Source organism: Bos javanicus, chromosome 9 (genome assembly GCF_032452875.1).
Source record: "Bos javanicus breed banteng chromosome 9, ARS-OSU_banteng_1.0, whole genome shotgun sequence".
Taxonomy (NCBI): domain Eukaryota; kingdom Metazoa; phylum Chordata; class Mammalia; order Artiodactyla; family Bovidae; genus Bos; species Bos javanicus.
Genome location: NC_083876.1, coordinates 70603409 through 70629017, shown reverse-complemented (window position 1 = coordinate 70629017; position 25609 = coordinate 70603409). Strand labels below are relative to the sequence as shown.

The 25609-nt window shown below is 38.7% G+C and overlaps 3 protein-coding genes across 3 annotated transcripts; all 3 read right to left on the bottom strand.

Annotated features, from left to right (window-relative positions):
• Window positions 1–913: 913 nt before the first annotated feature.
• On the bottom strand, window positions 914–2097 carry LOC133254440 (trace amine-associated receptor 6). Its single transcript, XM_061428690.1, has one exon. The coding sequence runs from the start codon at window positions 1954–1956 to the stop codon at window positions 928–930; it is 1029 nt and encodes a 342-aa protein (XP_061284674.1). The 5' UTR covers window positions 1957–2097; the 3' UTR covers window positions 914–927.
• Window positions 2098–12384: 10287 nt separating this feature from the next.
• Window positions 12385–13449, bottom strand: LOC133254360 (trace amine-associated receptor 7a-like). Its single transcript, XM_061428641.1, has one exon. The coding sequence runs from the start codon at window positions 13414–13416 to the stop codon at window positions 12385–12387; it is 1032 nt and encodes a 343-aa protein (XP_061284625.1). The 5' UTR covers window positions 13417–13449.
• Window positions 13450–20704: 7255 nt separating this feature from the next.
• On the bottom strand, window positions 20705–21957 carry LOC133254439 (trace amine-associated receptor 6-like). The gene has a single exon (XM_061428689.1). The coding sequence runs from the start codon at window positions 21949–21951 to the stop codon at window positions 20920–20922; it is 1032 nt and encodes a 343-aa protein (XP_061284673.1). The 5' UTR covers window positions 21952–21957; the 3' UTR covers window positions 20705–20919.
• Between the last annotated feature and the right edge of the window lie 3652 nt (window positions 21958–25609).

The window sequence follows — 25609 nt, the reverse complement described above, 5'->3', positions numbered from 1 at the left end:
ACTGTGTCAACCATTAGTTAAGAAATATATTTCTCTCAGATGCTCAAGGATGTTCACATCAGCAAGAAGGTAAAGTATAAAGGTGATGCTACTGAAACTGTGGTACCGTTTCTCTTCCCCAGTTTAATAAGCCACTTTCAAGCACTGCATTTCATGTCACAGTTATTGGCAAACTCCCAATATATCACCAAATTAATTTCAAATTTTTCAAATTATCAATATGAAATTTATGATTATTTTGATATTAATTTTTATGTTTGATGAACTCTTCTTTAATATTGGCCAATTTGATAAGTTACATTGCAAAAAAAAAAAACCCACAATAGCCCAGTGAAAGTCATCATAGAGAAGTTTTTGACAAGTTGGAGGTGAGTGAAAGTCTTTGTAAGGAAAAGAGGAAAAGAAATCAAGAAAAAGACATTTTCAGGTTACAAAGGGAAGAGTCAATGGAATAAAAAGAAAACAGAAAGAGGAATGTGTAAACTACATTCCACCTTTCACCTCTTGCTTGCAGGCATTCATTACTCACTCACCTTCAGTGTCAGCACCATCCTACTCAGGCCTTAGAAGTGAAGTTATAAACTGGAAGGAAAGATCCTGTACTTGTTTTATTGTTTTTGCTAGTGGTTATTATATCTATAACTGTAATATGCTATACTAACCTATACTATTCTACATTATTGGGGTACAGAGTGAGCTCCACTTTAGACAACAAATAGGGATTTAACATTTATGAGTCAAATAAATATTTTGGAGAAGCAACAGGAAGTGAATATCCTAGAAAGACTGAAACATATTGACTTATCCAATTAAATTGGGAAAGCAATTTGTTTTCTCTTCAGTAACAGTCTTATTTGAGTTTTAAAAATTCATTTCATTTGAAAAATGTAAAGATATCTTATACTTCCTCAATCCAATGGCTTACATTTATTCAGAGGACAAATTCATGCTTGCTGAACTATTCTTAAAAACCCGACCACTCACAATGACTTTTATGGCTTTCCTAAACCAAGGGTAAAATAAAGCATAGATCAAGGGGTTCATGGCTGAGTTGTAATAAGCACACCAACAGAAAATCTCATAAATATAGGCCGGGGTTATGAAGCCCATAAAGGCATCAATTAATGAGTCAATACTGTATGGTAACCACGAGATCATGAATGCTATGACAGTGATACCCAGGGTTTTAGCTGCTTTTCTCTCTCTCTTGGATACTCTGGATTTGTAACTGTCTGAGGATGACTCTGCTTTGCTACCAGTATTTTCAATCTTTTTAGCCTGTTGTCTGGCCACAAGAAAAATATTACTATAGAGAATGATCATGACAAGGGTAGGTATAAAGAAGGACAGAAAATCTATCAGTACCCAGTTTTGATTTACAACTGTCTGACAGCCTCCTGCACAGTTGAGGGCATGAGACAATTCCTCTAGCCCATTCTCATTGGCACCCGTGTAGAACACAGCACCACTGTAAGTAAGGGGCAGGATCCAGGAGGTGCTGATGCATATGCATGATACAGACACCGTGAACTTGGTGGGATAGACCAGAGGGTCAGTAACAGCAATGTACCTGTCGATGGAGATGAAGCACAAGTGGAAGAGAGAAGAGTAACAAAATGCTGTGTCAAAGCATGTGTGAAAAGTGCAGAAAGTTCGCCCAAAGTACCAGCAGCTCTCCACGGACCTGACCATGCTGAAGGGCATCACAGTCACTCCCACTAGAAAGTCTGCACAGGCCAGAGAGGCAATGAGACAATTGGTTGGTGAGTGCAGCTGCTTGAAATGAAGGATGGCAGTCATCACCAGGAGGTTTCCAAACACAGCCAGGACAGCCCCAAAGCCATACACCATGTACAGAATCACACGGGATGCGGGTGAGTAGGGGGTCTTCACACAAGATCCATTCAGGTGCTCATAGCAGAGCTGCACAGCTGCAGTGGGGGACGAGTTGCTCATGATCTGCCCTTTACATTCAGAGAATTCTGTCCTCGATTTCCACAGACTCTCAATGCTTCTGAGGGAAAAACGTACAGTAGGATGCCTGAGGAAATTATCACATATTAGTACTATTGTTTTTCAATTTTCCTTTTTTTTTTTTTTTTTACTATAAATCTCAATTGTGTTCAATAGCAAAATAAAATACAAAAAATTACATTGGCCAAGATTGCTAGGAGTTAGTTTTGACTAATGCTTAGTTTCCTTGATTTGGTAAAGTCTTAAATATTTTTAGGTGTTTACCTCCAGAGTTCCTCTTTTCAACAGGGTGTGATATGAGAACTAATTGTAGACAGAAAGCACGATCTCCTGTTAGGTTTATCTGCATTACTGCCTAAAGCACACAGTCCTTGCAGATAAATGAATGCCATCTATAGGAAAATCCCTAGATGGAATCCCTGTAGAGCAACGTGTGAAATTGGAAGATTGTTTTCAAGAGTGATTATTAAGACAGTTATTCTACAAAATGACTCCTCGCATTAAGTTAGGTTACTCATTACATTTCTACAAAAAAAAAAAAAAAAGCCAAAGACTTTTTTTTCTTCTTAGACTTGAAAATTTCCCCTAATCTCACTTCTGTTGTGGACATTTTCTTGCATTTTTATTGTGAAGTAAGCCAGAAATAAAAACACCAATATAGTATACTAAGGCATATATGTGGAATTTAGAAAGATGGTAATAATAACCCTGTGTATGAGACGGCAAAAGAGACACTGATGTATAGAACAGTCTTATGGACTTTGCGGGAGAGGGAGAGGGTGGGGAGATTTGGGATAATGGCATTGAAACATGTATAATATCATGTATGAAACGAGTTGCCAGTCCAGGTTCGATGCACGATACTGGATGCTTGGGGCTAGTGCACTGGGATGACCCAGAGGGATGGTATGGGGAGGGAGTAGGGAGGAGGGTTCAGGATGGGGAATACATGTATACCTGTGGCAGATTCTTTTCGATATTTGGCAAAACTAATACAATATTTTAAAGTTTAAAAATAAAATAAAATTAAAAAAAAAAAAACAAAGATAAAAGAGGGTATGAGCAGTGACAGTGAATACCTGGCTTTTTTCTCCGGTTAAGAATCAGCTTTGCATCTTCACTGGACACCAACAAACAGAAAAAGGAACACACACTGTGAGCAACTTGCAATGAATGCACTGAAAGCTCCATTCGTTGTATTTAGACACACCTTGCTTTCTGAGCTTCTGTTACAGTTAGCGCTGGCAGAGAGATCATTGTCTTCTTAGGGTATTGTCACTGGAAGCAGACTGCAATGTCTCTCCATCCATGTGAGAAATGGGTGTAAACCCCCCAAGTCCTGCTTCTGTGAGATACTCACAAACAGAAGACTTCCCATTCCCCTCTGCAGTGGGTTCCATGCTATCCTGCCCCAACCTTTGCAAAAGATATGTCCTTGTTCTAACCCCCCAAATCAGATCTTCTTTGGAAAAGAGGCCTTCACGAATTTAATAAAGAAATCACCCTGTACTACAAAGAAGGGCATTAAATCTAAGAGCAGTGTCCTTCTAAGGGACAGAACTTGAGAAACAGGGAGAAGAGAGAAGATGGCTCTGTGAAAATGGAGGCAGAGAATGGAATGGTGCCACCAGAAACCAAGGAATGCTTGGAGGATCAGAAGCTGGAAGAGGTAGAGAATGACTCTCCCCAGAGCCATGGGAGGGGAGCATGGCCTGTCAATGCCTTGATTTCAGACTTTTGGTTGCAGGACTGTGAGAGAATACATTTCTGGAGAGAATAGTGCCGGCAAGATTGTGGTTGTTTGTTATGGCAGCCTGGGAAACTAAGAGACTCTCCTGGATGATTTTCATTAGATGGTTGGCAAGGAAGGAATTATAGCAAAGTATCAAAGGATGAAAATCAACACACTTCATTCAAAAAGCTGGATTTCATAGCTTTGAAGGCAAGTTGCAAACAATGAGAGTGTCTGTTGTCAGCCAATCAGCAGTCATAACCTGATACTGTAGGTATAATTATGTTCATTTTAAACAAAATATTTTTAGAGGAGTTTTAGGTTCAAAACAAAATTGTGTGGAAGGTACAGAAAATTTTAAATCCAGCTTGTACATCTGGAAGTTTTCGATTCATGTACCGTTGAAGCCTAGCTTGAAGGATTTTGAGCTTTACCTTGCTAGCATGTGAAATGAGAGAATTAGTGTATATGCACCACATCTTCCTTATCCATTCATTTATAGATAGACAGTAATGTTGCTTCCATGTCCTGGCATTGGAAGCATGGAGTATTAACCACTGGACCACCAGGGTCTCCTTTCATTCTCCTCACTGTGCTGAGTGTCAGAACCACCACCCACGAAAAAGTCAGCCAAGGTCAGAGAGGTGATGAGGAACTGAGCTGGAGAGGATAGCTGTTTGGAATGAGGCCAGTGAGTAGAGCTGCTGGTACTTTGGAGAGCTTTATTATCAACTGATTATTTCGAAGAGATCTTTTGTTATTCTGCCAACTGTCATTGAGTTTGATTTCTACTCTTTATGCCATTTCTGAAAAAGTGATGAGCTACAATACATGAGTTTGGTATAAGCTATAGGGGGAGCCTACCTTCTAAGCTGGGAAGACAATGTCCCTGGAGAATGATTGTACAGAGGTTTGAATCAGAAAGTACCAAGGGTAAATCCTGGATATGTAATTGGACAGCTTACCTGAACTCTCCTGGAATCAGATTGCTCAGCTCTGATTTGGGAGTAGTAATACCCACCATAAAGAGCTGTCTGAAAAGAAGTAAGGTAGGAAAAGACTTAACTTATGCTTAAGTCCAATTAATTACTATATTACATTACCAATAATATAGAATAATACAGGTTAGTATAGGATAGTAGAGTTATAGATATAATAACCATTAGTAAAAATAATAAAACAAGTACAGGATCTTTCCTTCCAGTTTATAACTTCACTTCTAAGGACTGAGTAGAATGACGGTGCTGACACTGAAGGTGGGTAAGTGATGAATGCAGTTGGCTTCCTAGAGCAAGTGAGCTGGAAAGACTGGTGTCAGTGATTAGATACCCAAATTGGAGGGATTTCAAGTACAGGTCCATATTCTAAAATTCTAAAATCTATAACATTGAAGTTTGTTTCTAATTAATTTGTTGACAAACACTTGCATGAGGCTATTTCTAGTGTTAATTTCTTATCAGTCTATCTGAATATTCATGCAGATACATTAATATTGTTTTGACTATCTGAGTATTGATGTGGAAATAATGCACTGATGACAAGTGCTTCACACTCTCCATGGGTATATTCCAAATATTTAAGGGATAGGCCTTTTAAATGAAAAAGTAAAAGAGTCTGATTTCTATAAGTCCTAGGGGTTTCAGATAAAAGATTGTATCTAGTAAATTACAAGTCCTAAGTAAGGACAGAGGCAGGGTGGAGGTGATATTCTAGAAGGAGAGAATTTCTAGAAACTGTGAGGCAGATTAGTGCATGGTCAAGAGCACAGACTCTGGATCCAGTTGTCCTAGGATTGAATTCAGGCTTTCCCCAACTTCATAACTGGCCCAGGCCTCAGTATTTTCAGCTGTGAAATGGGGACGATAATTTTACCTTCAACAAAGAGTTAGTACGATGATTATTAGGGTTAGTATTGCTAAAGCACATGATTCAGTATTTAACAGAGCAAGTGTTCACAACTTTAAATGTTTTATATACATATATGTTTATGTATAAATATATGTATTATACTTGTGGAGAGAATGATGAAGTGCTCAGAATTAACATTAAGAAGCAAAAAGGAAGAAGGGCCCTGTGCCCATGTTGACAATATTGGAGAGAGGCAAGACTGGTATAATCTGATGACCTTTAGGGGTTTCTGGGAGGTTGGAGGGTGACTGCTCCACCACCATGAGAAAGAATGCAAAGGATGCCCCCTCATTGCTCTGCTGTGAAAGAGTAGAGACCTCAGATGAAGAACAGGTTCCTAAAACATGCACAGAACTGACACAGAAGAAACATGTTTGTAAAGTTAAATCTCAATATTTATTCTTTGTAATGTCTTTCAATCTTAATTCAGTTATGCTGAAATGCCAGTCTGGGGATCAGTGCCAGTGTGGGGGTCAGAGAATGAGAACAATAAGATGCGTGTCTCATATTGTTTGTTCAATTTACAGAACTGCCCTTTATTCTTAAATAATCTATTTCTTATATATTGATATTAAAACATACTTTTCTTCTGTGCTGCTACTACGGCTAAGTCACCTCAGTCGTCTCTGACTCTGTGCAACCCCATAGATGGCAGCCCACTAGGCTCCGCTGTCCCTGGGATTCTCCAGGCAAGAATAATGGAGAGGGTTGCCGTTTCCTTCTCCAATGCATGAAAGTGAAAAGTGGAAGTGAAGTCGTTCAGTCGTGTCCAACTCCTAGCGACCCCATGGACTGCAGCCTACCAGGCTCCTCCATTCATGGGACTTTCCAGGCAAGAGTACTGGAGTGGGGTGCCATTGCCTTCTCCTTTCTCCTGTGAAATTCAGCCAAAACATAAAGCTGTCCCTGCTACTGTTGCTGCTGCTGTCTATGATGTCCTGAGTTGGCAAAGTTTATGTTTGGCAACTATCTGGTGGTTCCTTGAATTTTTTTTTTTTTTTTACAAACTTTCTTATTTCTGAAACCCAAGTGTCTAAGAACTACCATCCTGAGACATTAGTCTTTTTAATAACAAAGGTTGTATTTTTGCATAGAATAACCCTAAAAATAAACCAGGGCAGCTTCTAGTCAGTTCCAAACTTCTGAGACAGTGAAATCTCTTCCAATAAAAGCAGATATCGGAAAAATCAACTACATATATTAAAAATAAAATAAAATGCAAAAAAAATAAAATAAAAAGCAATATCTAACATCGACTATGAAAAGAGTTGTGCTGAGTCTTTCTATATTGTTTTTGCTACTCATCAAAACTTATTAGAGGAATCTATGCTATTTGCTACTCTAGTGTTTGACTCTCTCTTATATTACACATATAGTGGAAGTTCCATCTTAGAGGTATTCATATGAAGAGCTGGTTATCTTCCTCTGAGCAGCACACACTGCAGAAAGCAGTGTAACAGACAAATGAACAAAATGGTTCCTGAGAAGGCAGGGGCTATGTAGATATACATTTACAACCTCTATTGTTCTCGCTTTTCATTCATGAAAAAATGAAGACACACGTTACCAGGTACTGCTGGGACTTCCCTAGTTGTCCAGTGGCTAAGACTCTCCATTCCCAATTCAGGGAGCCTGCTTTCAGTTCCTAGTTGGGGAATTAGATCCCACATGCTGCAACTAAGACCCGGTACAGTCAAATAAAATAAAATAAAAAATAAAATTATAAGGTACTGTTAATATATGAGCTATTAAAGGAGCACATGATTTGCAAATATAATCATTCCTTATCATAATAATATATGATATCCATGAAAAAATTGTATGCAATTTGCAAATTCATAACACTCAGGTGCCTTGAAATGTTTTGAAAGTAGAAGTCTTGCTGTGGAGAAGCAGCTCAAAGGAACCAAATAGTTATTAATAGAAACAACAAGATTGTTTGTATTTGCTTGCCGTGCAGACCAATCCTGCTATAGAAATTAAGATGTAATTTATCTAAATGATCCTCCCTTCACCCTTAGAGGGGGAAACCTTATACAGTAAAATATATAATGAAGAGGTCTAGGTTGAAATGATATGTCACAGGAAATCAATTATTCCCACCAGTGTCCCCATATCTCCAAAGAATTTTGTTTAATCTTTCCTTTATGATGACAGAATTTTTCCTTTGACATAATTAGTACAAAGCGTCTTTTCATATTGCTCCCAGAAACTTGATGGCAGTGGCTGGGCCACAACAGGGGAGAAAATTTACTTACTGGTTATTTCACTTAATTTCTGACTTCCTGGATGTGAATACTGGCTGTGTGTGTGTGTGTGTGTGTGAACACTCAGCCACATCTCACTCTTTGTGGTCCCATGGAATGCAGGCTGGCAGGTTCCTCTGTTCATGAAATTTTCCAGAATACCTGACTGGGTGTCAGTCCTTACTCCAGGGGAGCTTCCTAACCCAGGGATCGAACCTGCATCTCTCGTGTCTCCTGCACTGGCAGGCAGATTATTACCACTAGCACCACCTGGAAAGCCAGAATACTGGCTCTATTGTTTAACGGATACGCCACCTTGGGCATGAGACTCACTTCTTTATGCCCCAGGTTCCTCGTTTATGATGTAAAGTAATAATAATATAGTAACAGTATTCCCTTGCACATGGAGTTGTTGTGAAGACTGAGTGGGGGAGGTAAGGCGGTCCCAAGTGCTGAATGAAAGATCCATAATTCAGACAGCACTCTTAGGGGTAGATGGTTTTTATCGTTGTACCCTGCCAGTTCCAAAGCTCACATGTTACACACCAGTAACACTCAATAAGTGTTCGCTGACACAAAGGCCAATAGACTAGCCCACATACAGCCAGAGTAAATTAAGAAGAGAAATGAGGGCAAGTGCTTGTTGTTTTCTTAATAAGAAAGTTCTAAAATATTTATAATTATAGACAGAATTGAATGTTGACCTAGGAAAGGAAGTGGTAAAACTAAATGTTTTGTCTAATATATGTGCAAGTCTACTAAAACAAAAGGAAGACAAGTATAAATGCATTAAACTGGATGTTAGAGTGCTTATTTGAATCCAGAAGCTTTACGACATTCAGCAGACTTTTAAACTTTGATTTTAGCTTTTTCATTTTTAAAACGAGGAAGAATGATTTCTCTATATCTTGTGGCACAGGATTAGAGAAAGTTACTGCACTGAAGAAGGCAAAGTGGTTGTCTGAGGAGGTTTCACAAATAGCTGATGAAAGAAGAGGAGTGAAGAGCAAAGGAGGAAAGGAAGGATATACCCAACTGAATGAAGAGCTCCAGGAATATCAAAGAGAGATTAGAAGGCCTTTTAAAATGAACAATGCAAAGAAATAGAGGAAAACAACAGACTGGGAAAGACTAGAGATCTCTTCAAGAAAACAGGAGATATCGAGGGAACATTTCATACAAGGATGGGCACGATAACGGACAGAAATGGTAAGGACCTAACAGAAGCAGAAGATATTAAAAAGAGGTGGCAAGAATACACAGAATAACTATATATAAAAGATCTTAATGACTCGGATTAACCATGATGGTGTGGTCACTCACCTAGAGCCAGGGATCCTGGAGTGAGAAGTCAACTGGGCCTTAGGAAGCATTACAAGGAACAAAGCTAGTGGAGGTGATGGAATTCCAGCTGAGCTATTTCAAATCCTTAAATATGATGCTGTGAATGTGCTGCACTCAATACGCCAACAAATTTGGAAAACTCAGCAGTGGCCACAGGACTGGAAAAGGTCAGTTTTCAATCCAATTCCAAAAAAGGGCAATGCCAGAGAATGTTCAAACTACCATACAATTGTGTTCATTTAACATATTAATAAGGTTATGCTCAAAACACTTTAAGCGCGGCTTCAACAGTGAACCGAGAACTTCTGGATGTACAAACTGGACTTAGAAAAGGCAGAAGAACCAGAGAGCAAATTGCCAAAATTCACTGGATCACAGAGAAAGCAAAGAAATTCAAGAAAAGTATCTACTTTTCCTTCATTGATTTCAAAAAAGCCTTTGACTGTATAGTTCAACAAACTGTGGGAAATTATTAAAGAGATGGGAATATCATACCACCTTACCTGTCTCCTGAAAAATCTGTGTGCAGGACAAGAAGCAACAGTTAGAACCGGACATGGAACAAAGGACTGGTTCAAAATTGGGAAAGCAGAAAGACAAGCCTGTATATTGTTACTCTGCTTATTTAACTTACATTCAGAGTATGTCTGAATGTACTGACATGTGTACATCTGGCATGTTAAATGCCAGAAGTGATGAACTGCAAACTGGAATCAAGATTTCTGAAAAAATGTCAATAACCTCAGACATGCAGGTGATACCATTCTAATGGCAGAAAGTAAAGAGGAACTACAGAGCCTCTGGATGAGGGTGAAAGAGAAGAGTGAAAAGCTGGCTTACAAGTCAACATTCAGAAAACTAAAATCATGGCATCTGGTTCCATCACTTCATGGCAAATAGAACAGGAAAAAAGCCGAAGCAGTGACAGATTTTATTTCTGGGGGGGCTCCCAAATCATTGCTGACAGTAACTACAGCCATGAAATTAGAAGATGCTTGCTCCTTGGAAGGAAAGCCATGATAAACCTAGACAGCATAATAAAAAGCAAAGACATCATTTTGCTGACAGAGGTTCGTAGAGTCAAAGCTATGGTTTTCCGGTAGTCATGTATGGATGTGACAGTTGGACCATAAAGAAGGTTGAGCACCAAAGAACTGATGCTTTCCAACTGTGGTGCCAGAGAAGACTCTTGAGAGTTCCTTGGACAGCAAGGAGATTAAACCAGTCAATCCTAAAGGAGATCAACCCTGAATATTCATTGGGAGGACTGATGTTAAAGCTGAAGCACCAATACTCCGGTCACTTGACGTGAAGTGAAAGTCGCTCAGTCGTGTCCAACTCTTTGCAACCCCATGGACTATAGAGTCGAGGAATTCTCTAGGCCAGAACACTGGAGTGGGTAGCCTTTCCCTTCTCCAGGGGATCTTCCCAATTCAGGGATCGAACCCAGGTCTCCTGCACTGCAGGAGGATTCTTATCCAGCTGAGCCACACCTGATGGGAAGAGCCAATTCACTGGAAAAAATCCTTATGCTAAGAGAGATTAAGGGTAGGAGGAGAGAGGGGTGACAGAGACAGAGGATGAGATGGTTAGTTAACATCATGGACTCAATGAACATGAATTTGAGCAAACTCTGGAAGATAGTGAAGGACAGGGAAGCTTGGTATGCTGCAGTCCATGGGGTTGCAACAAGTCAAACATGACTTAGTGACTGAGCAACAACAACGATTGCATTTTTGAAAGCAGTAAATCAAAATAAATTGATGATTTTCACTGTCAGAACTGAAGAGTTAAGGGTAAACTAATGCTAAGCAGTCTAGGGTGCCTTTAAATCATTTGTTTCATCTTTAACCATCAAGTAAAGATGAGAGAGTTTCTCATAAGTACATTAAATCATAGATAATACACGATCTCAGGAAAGGTTTACCAATTTAAACCATTTCTTTAATAATAGTCAGAAATGATGTCCCTAATATATGATTGATTTACATTAAATAAAAAATTAGAGAAATAAACAAGAAATATATTCATCCCTGTCCCAATGATATGATTCTCTGATTTCTCAAACTTGATATCTGATTGCTACAAAATAAAATTAGAATAGAATCAAGAAATTTATTTAAAAAATTATTAAAATTACAGAAATACAGCATTCTCTAGTCTTAGTACCCAAAACAAGTCTCCATTTCTGAAAAGTTGACTGGCTTCTATACAATGTGAATTGCTTAACTTGTTCAGTTTCAAATTTGTGGGTTATATAAAATGCATTTATCAGCCTCTGTCTGTCATCTTTTTATATCCTTCATTTCAGTTCTGTATTTTTTGGAACATATTTGTAATTTGGGCTTTCATGTATATCACTGAAAATCCTTATAAATAATCTTTGGAACAATGCAAAAGTGAACAAAACAGAAGGCTAATTTAACATAAAGTGCAATAAAAAATGACAATGTTAAAAACTCGTGCATGCTATAAACATGTTAACTGGTAAAATTTATAAAGTCAGCCAAAATTTTATGAGCAGACAATCACCAGGAAGTACCCCACTCAACAAATGAATGCTATTTATAACATCAATTACCTTTCCCATAGCAAATAATTCGACAGATATTATAGTCAATATATTTATCTCTGGGTTGATTTTATCCGACTCCGACATTATGTTTCTGGACTCACAAATCTGAACACTTGACAGGGCAGAGTCACTACTTTGCCCTCCCTGAGCCAGAATACTTTTAAGTATTGTAATAGTAATTAAATAAATATTTCACAGGAAAAAAGAGAAGCTATAACCAAGGATTAAACTATTATAAAGTAATAAAGGGAGGATTTAGAATAACAAAACATTGCAGTTTCTATCTTTTACATTTTCTCAAGAATGCTACAAGGAAGGGATTAATAACTAGAGATGTACAGTGAAGATCAGAGACAAGTAGCAACCCAAGATCAATGTTAAAATGCCACATTTCTGGCTCCAAGGTCATGCTGTTTCCATAACAACCAGGTTTTTATGTTATATTGACCAAAGAATGATGAAACTGAATTTAAGTCTTCAGGTCATATTGGAAGCCTAATTTATTCTTTTACTTTACAAGATCTTGCATGTATATGATTACATTTTCTACCCAATGGAGTGTTCACGGTGAATCTATATTCAATTCCTCCATCTAAAATATGGACTTAGCCAGAAAATAAATTTACTGTAGAGGAATTCGCTCTCAAGACTTTGCCAGTGACAATGAGTTTGATGGCTTTTCGAAACCAAGGATAAAAGAAAGCATAAATCAAGGGGTTCATAGCTGAGTTATAATAAGCAATCCAAACCAGTATTTCATAAACATATGTGGGAGTGATGAAACCTAGGAAGGCATCAGTGATGGCATCCAGGAAGTAAGGCAGCCAGGAGACCAGAAATGCTAGCACTGCCACGCCCAGTGTTCTTGCTGCCTTTTTCTCCTTCTTGGCCACTCTGTCTTGGAAGCTGTCTGAGCATCTCCCAGTCTTGTTGTTCAGACTCTCAATTTTTCTAGCCTGCTGTTTAGCAATGAGGAAAATCTTGGAGTAAAGAACTATCATCACAAGGTTGCAGATGAAAAATAATAGAAAATTCACCAATACCCAACTCTGATTCACTGCAATTTGACAGCCTCCCACACAGGTGAGCGCACTTACTAGACCCTCCAGTCTAGTTGCATTTGCTCCTGTGCCAAGAAGGGAAAAAGAATAAATAATCGAAAAGAGCCAGGAGAAGGCAATACACATACCAGAAACAGACTCAGTGAACCTGGTTGGATAGACCAGGGGGTCAGTGATCGCAATGTACCTGTCCAGAGAGATAAAGCACAAGTGGTAGATGGAAGCATAACAGAATGACCCATCAAAACAAGTGTGAAATTTACAGTAACTTTCCCCAAAGTACCAGCAGCTCTCCACGGACCTCACTGTGCTGAAGGGCATCACAGTCACTCCCACCAAGAAGTCAGCACAGGCCAGAGAAGCAATCAAGAAGTTGGTAGGAGAATGCAGCTGCTTGAAGTGGAGAATGGAAATCATCACCAGGAGATTTCCAAATACAGCCAGCACAGCTCCAAAGATGAACACTGTGTACAGGATGAGGCGGGGGCCTGGTGAGTTGTGGGTTTTCACACAGGATCCGTTCAGGTGCTCGTAGCAGAGCTGCACAGCTGCAGCAGAAGGAGATGCACTGCTCATGATTCTCTGGTTTGCTGGAAACCTGTCACCCTCTGTGGCCCAGGATGTCATTCCAGTTTTCAAAATGTCCTTAAAGAAAAGATAAATACAATGTCAGCACTTGCCAGTGTATTCTGTCTTTAATTCCTTGTAAGTGCAAATCTTCACTTGTATGTTTAGAAAGTGATTCATATCCTCATCTTGTAAAATGATCACTTCCAAATGAATAAGCAGGTAATTTTCAACATTACATAAAATGCTGTTGATTTAAATTTTTAAAAAATCTTACCTAGTTTTTCATATTAAAGGAGAGGTTATCTTCAAGAAGCTTTTACAGGATACATGTTCAAATGCCACATTTTATTAGCATTATTTTCCTAATTTATCAAAGCAAAGATAATGACCCAAAAACTCCCTCCCCTCAGGAATGTAACTAAACAATTTCAATCTCCAAAGCCCTTAAAATTGAATCCCCATAAGTTCAAGGTGCTTAGAAAGAAAATTAAATAACAGTTATGTTTATGCTAAAGTAAGTTTATGCCCTACAAATTTCCTGATGACACTTTAGCTTTTCATGGAACAGAATAGTGCCTATTCTTTAAAATCTTTGAGTGGAATTTGAAAGTCATATTATTTGCTATTATTAAATACTACCTTTTCACTTTTTTTAAAACCTTTTATCGGAGAAGGCAATGGCACTCTCCTCCATTACTCTTGCTTGGAAAATCCCATGGATGGAGGAGCCTGGTAGGCTGCAGTCCATGGGGTCGCTAAGAGTCAGACACAACTGAGCGACTTCACTTTCACTTTTTCATTTTCATGCATTGGAGAAGGAAATGGCAACCCACTCCAGTGTTCTTGCCTGGAGAATCCCAGGGGCAGGAGAGCCTGGTGGGCTGACGTCTATGGGGTCACACAGAGTCGGACACGACTGAAGTGACTTAGCAGCAGCAGTAGCAGAACCTTTTATGTATATGATTTCTGTGTTGAATGTCACTAGAACTCTTTCAAATAAACTCTTTATCCCTACCAGTGTTGATTTGTGTTAAAAAAATTAAATGTGTGGGCTCAGTTGCTCAGTCACGCAGTCGTGTCTGACTCTTTGTGACCACATGGGTTATAGCCCACCAAGCTCCTCTGTCTCGCCTTTTCCAGGCCAGAACACTGGAGTGGGTTGCCATTTCCTTCACCAGGGGATCTTTCCAATCCAGGGATCTAATATGTGTGTTTTATGTCTCCTGTATTGGCAGTTGGATTCTTTACCACACCACACACTGAAAAGCTCAAAGAAGTTAAAGAATCATATGTTAAATACTTGAATGCTTCAGGTTTGCTTTTAAAAATTCTGACCTGGGAAAGTGGGGTAGCAGAATAGAAGGTGTTTGCCTCAGGGAACAACAAAGGAAGTGTAAGTACAAATAAAACATCGTTTCTGCTCCTGTTGTTGTTGGAGTTGTAGTGGGAGCAGCGTGGAAGATACTTATAAAATAAAATGAAAGGACTTTTGGAATGTGGATATTCCTATGTTATACGCTGAATTATACCACTGACAAATTTCCTTTTTCTCTCAGCATTCTAGAACAGATCTCACCTTAGTTTTTCAAAAAGTGTTTTTTGCAGCTTCCCTGATGGTTCTGTGATAAAGAATTTGCCTACCAGTGCAGGAGACACAGGTTCGATCCCTGATCGGGGAAGATCCCATAGGCCATGGAGCTACTGAGTCCCTGCACCACAACTACTGAGCCTGTGCTCTAGAGCCCGGGAGCCGCAACCACTGAGGCCATGTGCTGCAGCTACTGCGGCTCACGCACCACGTGCTCACAGCAAGAGAAGCCGCGGTGATGAGAAGGCTGTGCCCTGCAGCTAGAGAACAGCCCCTGCTGGCTGCAACTGGAGAAAAGCCTGCGCAGCAACGAAGACCCAGCACAGCCAAAAACTGAACAAATAAAATTATTTTCTTTTTAAAGTGTTTTCTGAGGAATGACTTCTATTTTAAAAAATCAGCTTTTTCATATTGAGGCATAAAATAAATTTGAAAAGTTTACATTTTTAGCACGCACGAATTGATGATATGATAAATGTATCCACCCTTATACTCACCACCACAACCAAGGTAGAAAGCAACACCCTGGCAATTCTTCTCAGGCCCTTTTATAGTTAATCTCACCCCACATTTCCTAGGGAAAACGCTGATCTCCATTCTAGAGATTAATTTTCAAGGGCCCAAAATCTTTTATGAAGAGTCACAAAGTTTGTCCTCTTTGATGTCTGGCTTATTTCACTCAGGTCAATGTCTGTGAGTTTGATCCATGTCTGAGTACATTTTAAGCTCATTCCTTATTGTTGCTAAATGTAGTTCCATTGTCTGAATATACCACAATTATTTTATCTGTATTTTGTTGTTGTCCAGTTGTTCAGTCATGTCTGATCAGTTAATAAATATTCAGACTGTTCAGCTTGGGGTTGTCATATTGGGAAGTGTAGGTTTAACTCTGCAAGAAAGTATACACTGTCTTCTAAAGTAACTGGACCATTTTATACTCCCACCAGCAAGCTATGAGTGTTCCAGTTTGCTCCAAATCTTTCTTTCCTCCTGGTGGATTGTCTATCGACTTAAAAGATTTTGGAATAAATCAAAGCTTATCCACTATACTTTATCTTACTTCTCTAACTCCACGTGAGAGGCCAACCTGTGAACAAGTAATGACAACTCAATGTGGTGATGGCTCGGATACACAGAGTGCAGTGGAGGTCACCACAATGAAGCAAGGGAACCGTATCCACAGGCAAAGTTACCAAGCAGCTAACTATAAAGATAGGTTGAGAGGGTCAAGAAGATATTTAAGGTAAAAACAGAGACGGGTTTCCCAGGGCAAGAGGGCAGTGTGTTTTGAGGCTCCGAGATGGGGGTTGGACGCATTCGCAGGGCTCAGAGCGGCTGTAGCGCAGGCGCAGTGTGGGGAGCGGCATGAGCTCAAGGAGACCTGCGCACAACCTGACCCCACCCCCCTCATTTTGCCAAGTTGCTTGGATTTCTACAGAAGTCAGTGGGTAGGAGGGGAGAGGACATGCAATACCCGTGGTAACAGATACAAATCTTCGCTTCACCTGCTCAGGGATGCTAGATAGGATTTATTTTTCTGCAATACTCTTAAATCTACTTAGAGTCTCACACCTCACCAGGTACAAGAGAAATACCTCAGTAAATATAGGGATTGTGACCTTTATCCCCACAGTGTCATCCATCTTCGGAGAGCTAGGTCTCACATTAGTATCTGTGGGTGTTCTTTGAGGTCTGTCTTCTGAGGAATGCATTTTCCTACCCTAATAGGCAGACTTATAATCTTTCCTGGTGGCTCTGTCCATGGAATTTTCCAGGCAAGAGTACTGGAGTGGGTTGCCATTTCCTTCTCCAGGGGATCTTCCTGACCCAGGGATCGAACCCGGGTCTCCTGCATTGCAGGCAGACACTTTACCAAAGAATTCGCCTGCCAATGCAAGGGATACGGGTTGATCCCTGGGTCAGGAAGATTCCTTGAAGAAGGAAATGGTAACCCACGCCAGTATTCTTGCCTGGGAAATCCCAGGTACTCTAGCCCGCCATGCTCCTCTGTCCACGGGGTCACAAAAGAAAAGACAAGACTTAGTGACTAACAACAAGGGCAGACCGGGCAACATTCCCCTTCTAGATGGGAAATGCTCCTTCCAGCCTCGCTGGGAGGTGAAGTCTCTTCTCAGAATATGTGCGTCTACTCAACACATCTACTGTTTATCACTTTTCAAGAAATGACCTGAAGAGTAGAAATAAAGCACAAGTGGAACTTTGAACCATGACTTTTGGTAGCTTCCATCGCTCCTAAAGACAGCACGCAATTAATATAGACAAGAAGAGTTGGAGCATGTTAAAGATATGCTGAAAGAAAACCATAAAAATACTTAAAAATATTAACATATAATTCCTTAGATACTTTATCTGTATAAGGTGCAGTTTCTAAAATATATTACTGTACCTGTTGGAGAAGGCAATGGCACCCCACTCCAGTACTCTTGCCTGGAAAATCCCATGGGCGGAGGAGCCTGGTAGGCTGCAGTACATGGGGTCGCTAAGAGTCAGACACGACTGAGCGACTTCACTTTCACTTTTCACTTTCATGCATTGGAAAAGGAAATGGCAACCCACTCCAGTGTTCTTGCCTGGAGAATCCCAGGGACGGGGGAGCCTGGTGGGCTGCCATCTATGGGGTCACACAGAGTCGGACAAGACAGAAGTGACTTAGCAGCAATGTACCTGTGTCATAGTTTCATTAGATAAGACAAAAATATACCAAAGATATATTCTCAAAAGATATTCATCCCACGCCAAATAAAACAAGCAAGCACACAGATAAAGCTAATGATGCTTAGATAAAAATAAAGGTGGTATTATTAATATCAATTTTAACCTATGTATTTCAATCACAAACATTAAAATGGTAAAGCTAAATTACAAAGTAAGTCCCCCTCCCCAAACACAGACACAGTCTGTTATACATAAAATTACATTTTGTAAAAGTGTAATATGGGGACCTAGTCCATATATGGTTTTATAATCTAGGTCAGATTTTTTTGCTTCTGTTTTCTTTTGATTTTAGTGAAAAAAATATATTGTGGTTGTCTTACCTTGTTAACTGTTACAAGGCATTTGTTCTTTTAAATGGTTTTATAATGTTCCATTTCAAAAGTAGAACATAATTGATTTAATTTACACCATATCAATCCTAGTTTATTTCCATCTATAATTGAGAGATATACAATGAATGTCCTTGTCATGTTTCCTTCCTTGCCTGACTCTATCTTCTTAGGCTTGCTTGGCAGAAATGGAACTACAGAGTCAAGTGATATGTGATTTGAAATTTTATATAAATGTCTTCATTTTCCTCTAAGACAAGAGATATTAAATTGTGTTTTTCCTATATGAACATGCCCAACTCTCAGCAGTGTGCTCAACTTCTCAGAATCTAATTAATCTGATATTAATGATCCTTTATATATAGGATATATATATATAATGATCCTTATATAAAGTGTATTAGTTTTGCCAAATATCTAACTTTTAAAATTATTTGTACATTGGACATTTTAATGTATTTCTGAGCCATACCTCTGTAAAATTTCCTATTTATTTGTTTAGTGGGACATTTGTCTCTGTCTTTCTATTGTGTAAATTGCTTTTACATTTTAAAATCTACTAATTCTTCATCATACATGCTACTGATAGTTTTTCTAAGTTTGTATGTTTTTCCTTAACATGGCTTTCTCTTTCTTTGAAGTTTAAAAATTAACTGCATCGATACTGGATGCTTGGGGCTGGTGCACTGGGATGACCCAGAGGGATGGTATGGGGAGGGAGGAGGGAGGAGGGTTCAGGATGGGGAACACATGTATACCTGTGGTGGATTCATTTCGATATTTGACAAAACCAATACAATATTGTAAAGTTTAAAAATAAAATAAAATTTTTTAAAAATTAAGTGCCTGAATCCATATGGATTTTCTGTCATGATTCCACCAACAAAGTTAAAAAAATATATATGTTTTCTTCTGGTTTTTTAACATCGGGAAGAAATCAATTTTGATTTTGTGAAATACATGAAGCAAGATCCTTAAGAATTTTTCAAAAAAATTTTATACAGCAACATTTCTAAATTACACATTTTTCCAATAACATAGATAATAGTGGTATTTTTTTTTATCATAAACAGTGTATAAGTTCCAAATAGTACCTATAGAAGGAAAAATAACTGACAATTGCTCTCCATCATGAGCTGGAAGGTAAAACAACAAACTTCATGAAATGAGAAAACGGTTACATAAAGGGATGCAACTATGATAGAAACTGGGCTTCCATTTGGCTAACAGTTATTCCTACATTTACAAAATATCTCCTGAAAAAATAAAACATGAATCTCATCCTGAGTCTGAAATGGCTGATGGATACGTCTCAGAGACCTTTAGGAGCTCTAGAAGACTGGACCCCAAGAATCAATTTGCTCAAAATAAATGCAAACGGAGTCCACAGAACAACCTGACATTAACAGGGAACAGAGAAGGAAGAAACGTGAAAATGAAAAAAAGTTAGGTGGTAGGAAAGGTAAAACAGCAACAGGCTTGAAAGAAGAAAATAACACCTGACAGAGCAGGCTGGTGTAAAGATTTGAGGAAACTAGAAATTAGGGCCACTGTGTGGACCACTACTAGATAACAGGGTTCTATCAAATGCTCAAAGGATGCTCACTTTTCAAAATACGTAAACGTATAAAAGCGAAGCTGCCAAAGTCGAGGTGCCATGTCTCCTCCTCAACTGAATGATCTTTGTCAAGTCTATATTTCATGCAATAATCACTACAGAAATTTCCAATATATCACCAAATCAACTTAAAATTTTTCAAATCATCAATATGAAACTTAGGCTTTAGAAGTTAGTTTTATAATTCATAAACTGTCTTTTAATATTGCCAGTTTAATAAGTTCTATTGCTCTCCAAAACCAATGGTAAATGAAGCATAAATCGAATGATTTAGGGCAATTTGCAATAACTGAACCAACAAAGTATCTCATAAGCATATGAAGTGTGATAAAACTTAAAGAAGAATCAATCAATGAATCAGATACATCGAGTAATCATGAGACCAAAAGTGCTACATTGTGAAGCCCAGGGTTTTAACTGCTTTTCTCTGTCTCTTAGCCACTCTGATCTTGCGAGTCCCTGGTAACAAATTTATTTTCTAGTAATATTTCCCATCTTTTTAGTCTGCTTTCTAACCATAAGAACAATATTTCTGTACAGTAGCATCTTAACAAAGCCAGGTGTGAAAAATAATAGAAATCCTATCAATATCCAAAACTGATTTAAACAGGTTGAAAATCACTTATTACGCAGAGAGCACTTACTAATCCCTCCATCCCATCATCTCTGACATCTGTGTACAGCTTGGCACCACTGTAGGCCAGGGGCAGGATGGAGAAGATGCTGAAGCCAATTCCTGACACAGACACCATGCAGACTTAAACATAATACTTTTAACTGCATCCCAAAAAAATTCCCTGGGAAAATAATCAAAGCAAGAAAAGCAGAAAACTGGAGAAACTTAATCACAGAGAAATTTTTGATAAATTGGGAAAGAGTAGATCAGTTTGTAAGGAAAAAAAGAAAGGAAATAAAAGGCAACAGACATGTTTACAGGTTACAAAGGGAAGAGTCAATGGAATAAGAGAGAAAAGGTGGGGAATGACTGCAGGGAATAGGAAATGGTGCGTTGTACAGCAGTTAACAATAATGGGCTTAACATTTATTAGTCAAATAAATATTTTTGGAGAAGCAAAAGGGAAATGCACATCCTAACAGACTGAGACATTGATTTATCCAATTAAACCGGAAAAGCCATTTGTTTTCTCTGCACTAACAGTCTTACTTGATTTTTTAAAAATTCATTCATTTGTAAAATGTGAAGATACCTTCAACTTCCTCAACCCAATGGCTTACATTTATTCAGAGAATAAATTCATGCTTGCAGAACCATTCTTGAAAACCCCACCACTCACAATGACTTTGATGGCTTTCCTAAACCAAGGGTAAAATAAAGCATAGATCAAGGGGTTCATGGCTGAGTTATAATAAGTACACCAACAGCAAATCTCATAAATATAGGCCGGGGTTATGAAGCCCATAAAGGCATCAATTAATGAGTCAATACTGTATGGTAACCATGAAATCATAAATGCTATGACCGTGATACCCAGGGTTTTAGCTGCTTTCCTCTCTCTCTTGGCTACTCTGGATTTATAACTGTCTGATGATGACTCTCTTTTACTACTGGTATTTTCAATCTTTTTAGCCTGTTGTCTGGCCACTAGGAAAATATTACAATAGAGAATTAGCATAACAAAGGTAGGTATAAAGAAGGATAGAAAATGTACCAACACCCAGTTTTGATTTATAACTATCTGACAGCCTCCTGCACAGTTGAGGACACTAGACAATTCCTCTAGCCCTTTCTCATTGGCACCTGTGTAGAACACGGCACCACTGTAAGTAATGGGTAGGATCCAGGAGATGCTGATGCATATGCATGACACAGACACTGTGAACTTGGTGGGATAGACCAGAGGGTCAGTAACAGCAATGTACCTGTCGATGGAGATGAAGCACAGGTGGAAGAGAGAGGAGTAACAAAATGCCACATCACAGCATGTGTGCAAAGCACAGAAACTTTGCCCAAAGTACCAGCAGCTCTCCAGAGACCTGACCATGCTGAAGGGCATCACAGTCACTCCTAGTAGAAAGTCCGTACAGGCCAGAGAGGCGATGAGAAAATTGGTTGGTGAGTGCAGCTGCTTGAAATGAAGGATGGCAGTCATCACCAGGAGGTTTCCAAACACAGCCAGGACACCCCCAAAGCCATACACCATGTACAGAGTCACGCGGGATGCGGGTGAGTAGGGGGTTTTCACACAAGATCCCTTCAGGTGCTCATAGCAGAGCTGCACAGCTGCAGTGGGGGATGAGTTACTGCTCATGATCTGTCCTTTACATTCAGAGAATTCTGTCCTTCTTGATTTCCATGGACTTTCAATGCTTTTGGAGGAAATCATACATACAGTAGGATGCTTGAGGAAATTATCAGACATTAGTACTATTGTAAATATTAAATAAGTTCAGTAACAGAATAAAATGCAAAAAATTTACATTGGACAAAGTCACTGGGAATGAATTTCAACTAACTAAAGCTTAGATCCTTGAATTTGATGAAATTCCCTTTTGGTCCTAAATACCTTTAAAAAATTTTTACCTTCAGAGTTCCTGTTTGCAACAGGCACTGATACGGGAAGTAATTATAGCATCAACTCCTGTTAGGTTTATCTGCCTTACCGCCTAAAGCATACAGCCCTTCCAGATATACAAATGTCATCAATAGGAAAATCCCTAGCTGGAATCCCTGTAGTGCAAGGTGTGAACTTGGAAGTTCATTTTCAGTAGTGAGTGTTAAGAAAGCTACAGCACAAACAACTGTTTTAATTAGGTCATTGTGTTTCTTTTTTTTTTTTTTCATACTTTTTTTTTTAACTTTACAATATTGTATTGGTTTTGCCATATATCAACATGAATCCGCCACAGGTATACATGTGTTCCCCATCCTGAACCCTCCTCCCTCATCCCTCCCCATACCATCCCTCTGGGTCGTCCCAGTGCACCAGCCCCAAGCATCCAGCATCATGCATCAAACCTGGACTGGCGACTCGTTTCATATATGATACTATACATGTTTCAATGCCATTCTCCCAAATCATCCCACCCTCTCCCTCTCCCACAGAGTCCAAAAGACTGTTCTATACATCTGTGTCTCTTTTGCTGTCTCACATACAGGGTTATTGTTACCATCTTTCTAAATTCCATATATATGCGTTAGTATACTGTATTGGTGTTTTTCTTTCTGGCTTACTTCACTCTGTATAATAGGCTCCAGTTTCATCCACCTCATTAGAACTGATTCAAATGTATTCTTTTTAATGGCTGAGTACTACTCCATTGTGTATATGTACCACAGCTTTCTTTATCCATTCATCTGCTGATGGACATCTAGGTTGCTTCCATGTCCTGGCTATTATAAACAGTGCTGCAATGAACATTGTGGTACATGTGTCTCTTTCAATTCTGGTTTTCTCAGTGTGTATGCCCAGCAGTGGGATTGCTGGGTCATAAGGCAGTTCTATTTCCATTTTTTTAAGGAATCTCCACACTGTTCTCCATAGTGGCTGTACTAGTTTGCATTCCCACCAACAGTGTAAGAGGGTTCCCTTTTCTCCACATCCTCTCCAGCATTTTGCTTATAGACTTTTGGATCACAGCCATTCTGACTGGCGTGAAATGGTACCTCATAGTGGTTTTGATTTGCATTTCTCTGATAATGAGTGATGTTGAGCATCTTTTCATGTGTTTGTTAGCCATCTGTATGTCTTCTTTGGAGAAATGTCTATTTAGTTCTTAGGCCCATTTTTTGATTGGGTCATTTATTTTTCTGGAATTGAGCTGTAGAGGTTGCTTGTATATTTTGGGGATTAGTTGTTTGTCAATTGCTTCATTTGCTATTATTTTCTGCCATTCTGAAGGCTGTCTTTTCACCTTGCTAATAGTTTCCTTTGTTGTGCAGAAGCTTTTAACTTTAATTAGGTTCCATTTGTTTATTTTTGCTTTTATTTCCAATATTCTGGGAGGCGGGTCATAGAGGGTCCTGCTATGATGTATGTCGGAGAGTGTTTTGCCTATGTTCTCCTCTAGGAGTTTTATAGTTTCTGGTCTTATGTTTAGATCTTTAATCCATTTTTAGTTTATTTTTGTGTATGGTGTTAGAAAGTGTTCTAGTTTCATTCTTTCACAAGTGGTTGACCAGTTTTCCCAGCACCACTTGTTAAAGAGATTGTCTTTAATTCATTGTATATTCTTGCCTCCTTTGTCAAAGATAAGGTGTCCATAGGTGCATGGATTTATCTCTGGGCTTTCTATTTTGTTCCATTGATCTATATTTCTGTCTTTGTGCCAGTACCATACTGTCTTGATGACTGTGGCTTTGTAGTAGAGCCTGAAATCAGGCAGGTTGATTCCTCCAGTTCCATTCTTCTTTCTCAAGATTGCTTTGGCTATTCGAGGTTTTTTGTACTTCCATACAAATTGTGAAATTATTTGTTCTGGCTCTGTGAAGAATACCGTTGGTAGCTTGATAGGGATTGCATTGAATCTATAAATTGCTTTGGGTAGTATACTCATTTTCACTATATTGATTCTTCCAATCCATGAACATGGTATATTTCTCTGTCTATTAGTGTCCTCTTTGATTTCTTTCACCAGTGTTTTATAGTTTTCTATATATAGGTCTTTAGTTTCTTTAGGTAGATATATTCCTAAGTATTTTATTCTTTTCATTGCAATGGTGAATGGAATTGTTTCCTTAATTTCTCTTTCTATTTTCTCATAATTAGTGTATAGGAATGCAAGGGATTTCTGTGTGTTGATTTTATATCCTGCAACTTTACTATAGTCATTGATTAGCTCTAGTAATTTTCTGTGGAGTCTTTAGGGTTTTCTATGTAGAGGATCATGTCATCTGCAAACAGTGAGAGTTTTACTTCTTCTTTTCCAATTTGGATTCCTTTTATTTCTTTTTCTGCTCTGATTGCCGTGGCCAAAACTTCCAAAACTATATTGAATAGTAATGGTGAAAGTAGACACCCTTGTCTTGTTCCTGACTTTAGGGGAAATGCTTTCAATTTTTCACCATTGAGGATAATATTTGCTGTGGGTTTGTCATATATAGCTTTTATTATGTTGAGGTATGTTCCTTCTATTCCTGCTTTCTGGAGAGTTTTTATCATAAATGGATGTTGAATTTTGTCAAGGGCTTTCTCTGCATCTATTGAGATAATCATATGATTTTTATTTTTCAATTTGTTAATGTGGTGTATTACATTGATTGATTTATGGATATTGAAGAATCCTTGCATCCCTGGGATAAAGCCCACTTGGTCATGGTGTATGATCTTTTTAATGCGTTATTGGATTCTGATTGCTAGAATTTTGTTAAGGATTTTTGCATCTATGTTCATCAGTGATATTGGCCTGTAGTTTTCTTTTTTTGTGGCATCTTTGTCAGGTTTTGGTATTAGGGTGATGGTGGCCTCATAGAATGAGTTTGGAAGTTTACCTTCCTCTGCAATTTTCTGGAAGAGTTTGAGTAGGATCGGTGTTAGCTCTACTCTAAATTTTTGGTAGAATTCAGCTGTGAAGCCGTCTGGACCTGGGTTTTTGTTTGCTGGAAGATTTCTGATTACAGTTTCAATTTCCGTGCTTGTGATGGGTCTGTTAAGATTTTCTATTTCTTCCTGGTCCAGTTTTGGAAAGTTGTACTTTTCTAAGAATTTGTCCATTTCTTCCACGTTGTCCATTTTATTGGCATATAATTGCTGATAGTAGTCTCTTATGATCCTTTGTATTTCTGTGTTGTCTGTTGTGATCTCTCCATTTTCATTTCTAATTTTATTGATTTGATTTTTCTACCCTTTGTTTCTTGATGAGTCTGGCTAATGGTTTGTCAATTTTATTTATCCTTTCAAAGAACCAGCTTTTGGCTTTGTTGATTTTTGCCATGGTTTCTTTTGTTTCTTTTGCATTTACTTCTGCCCT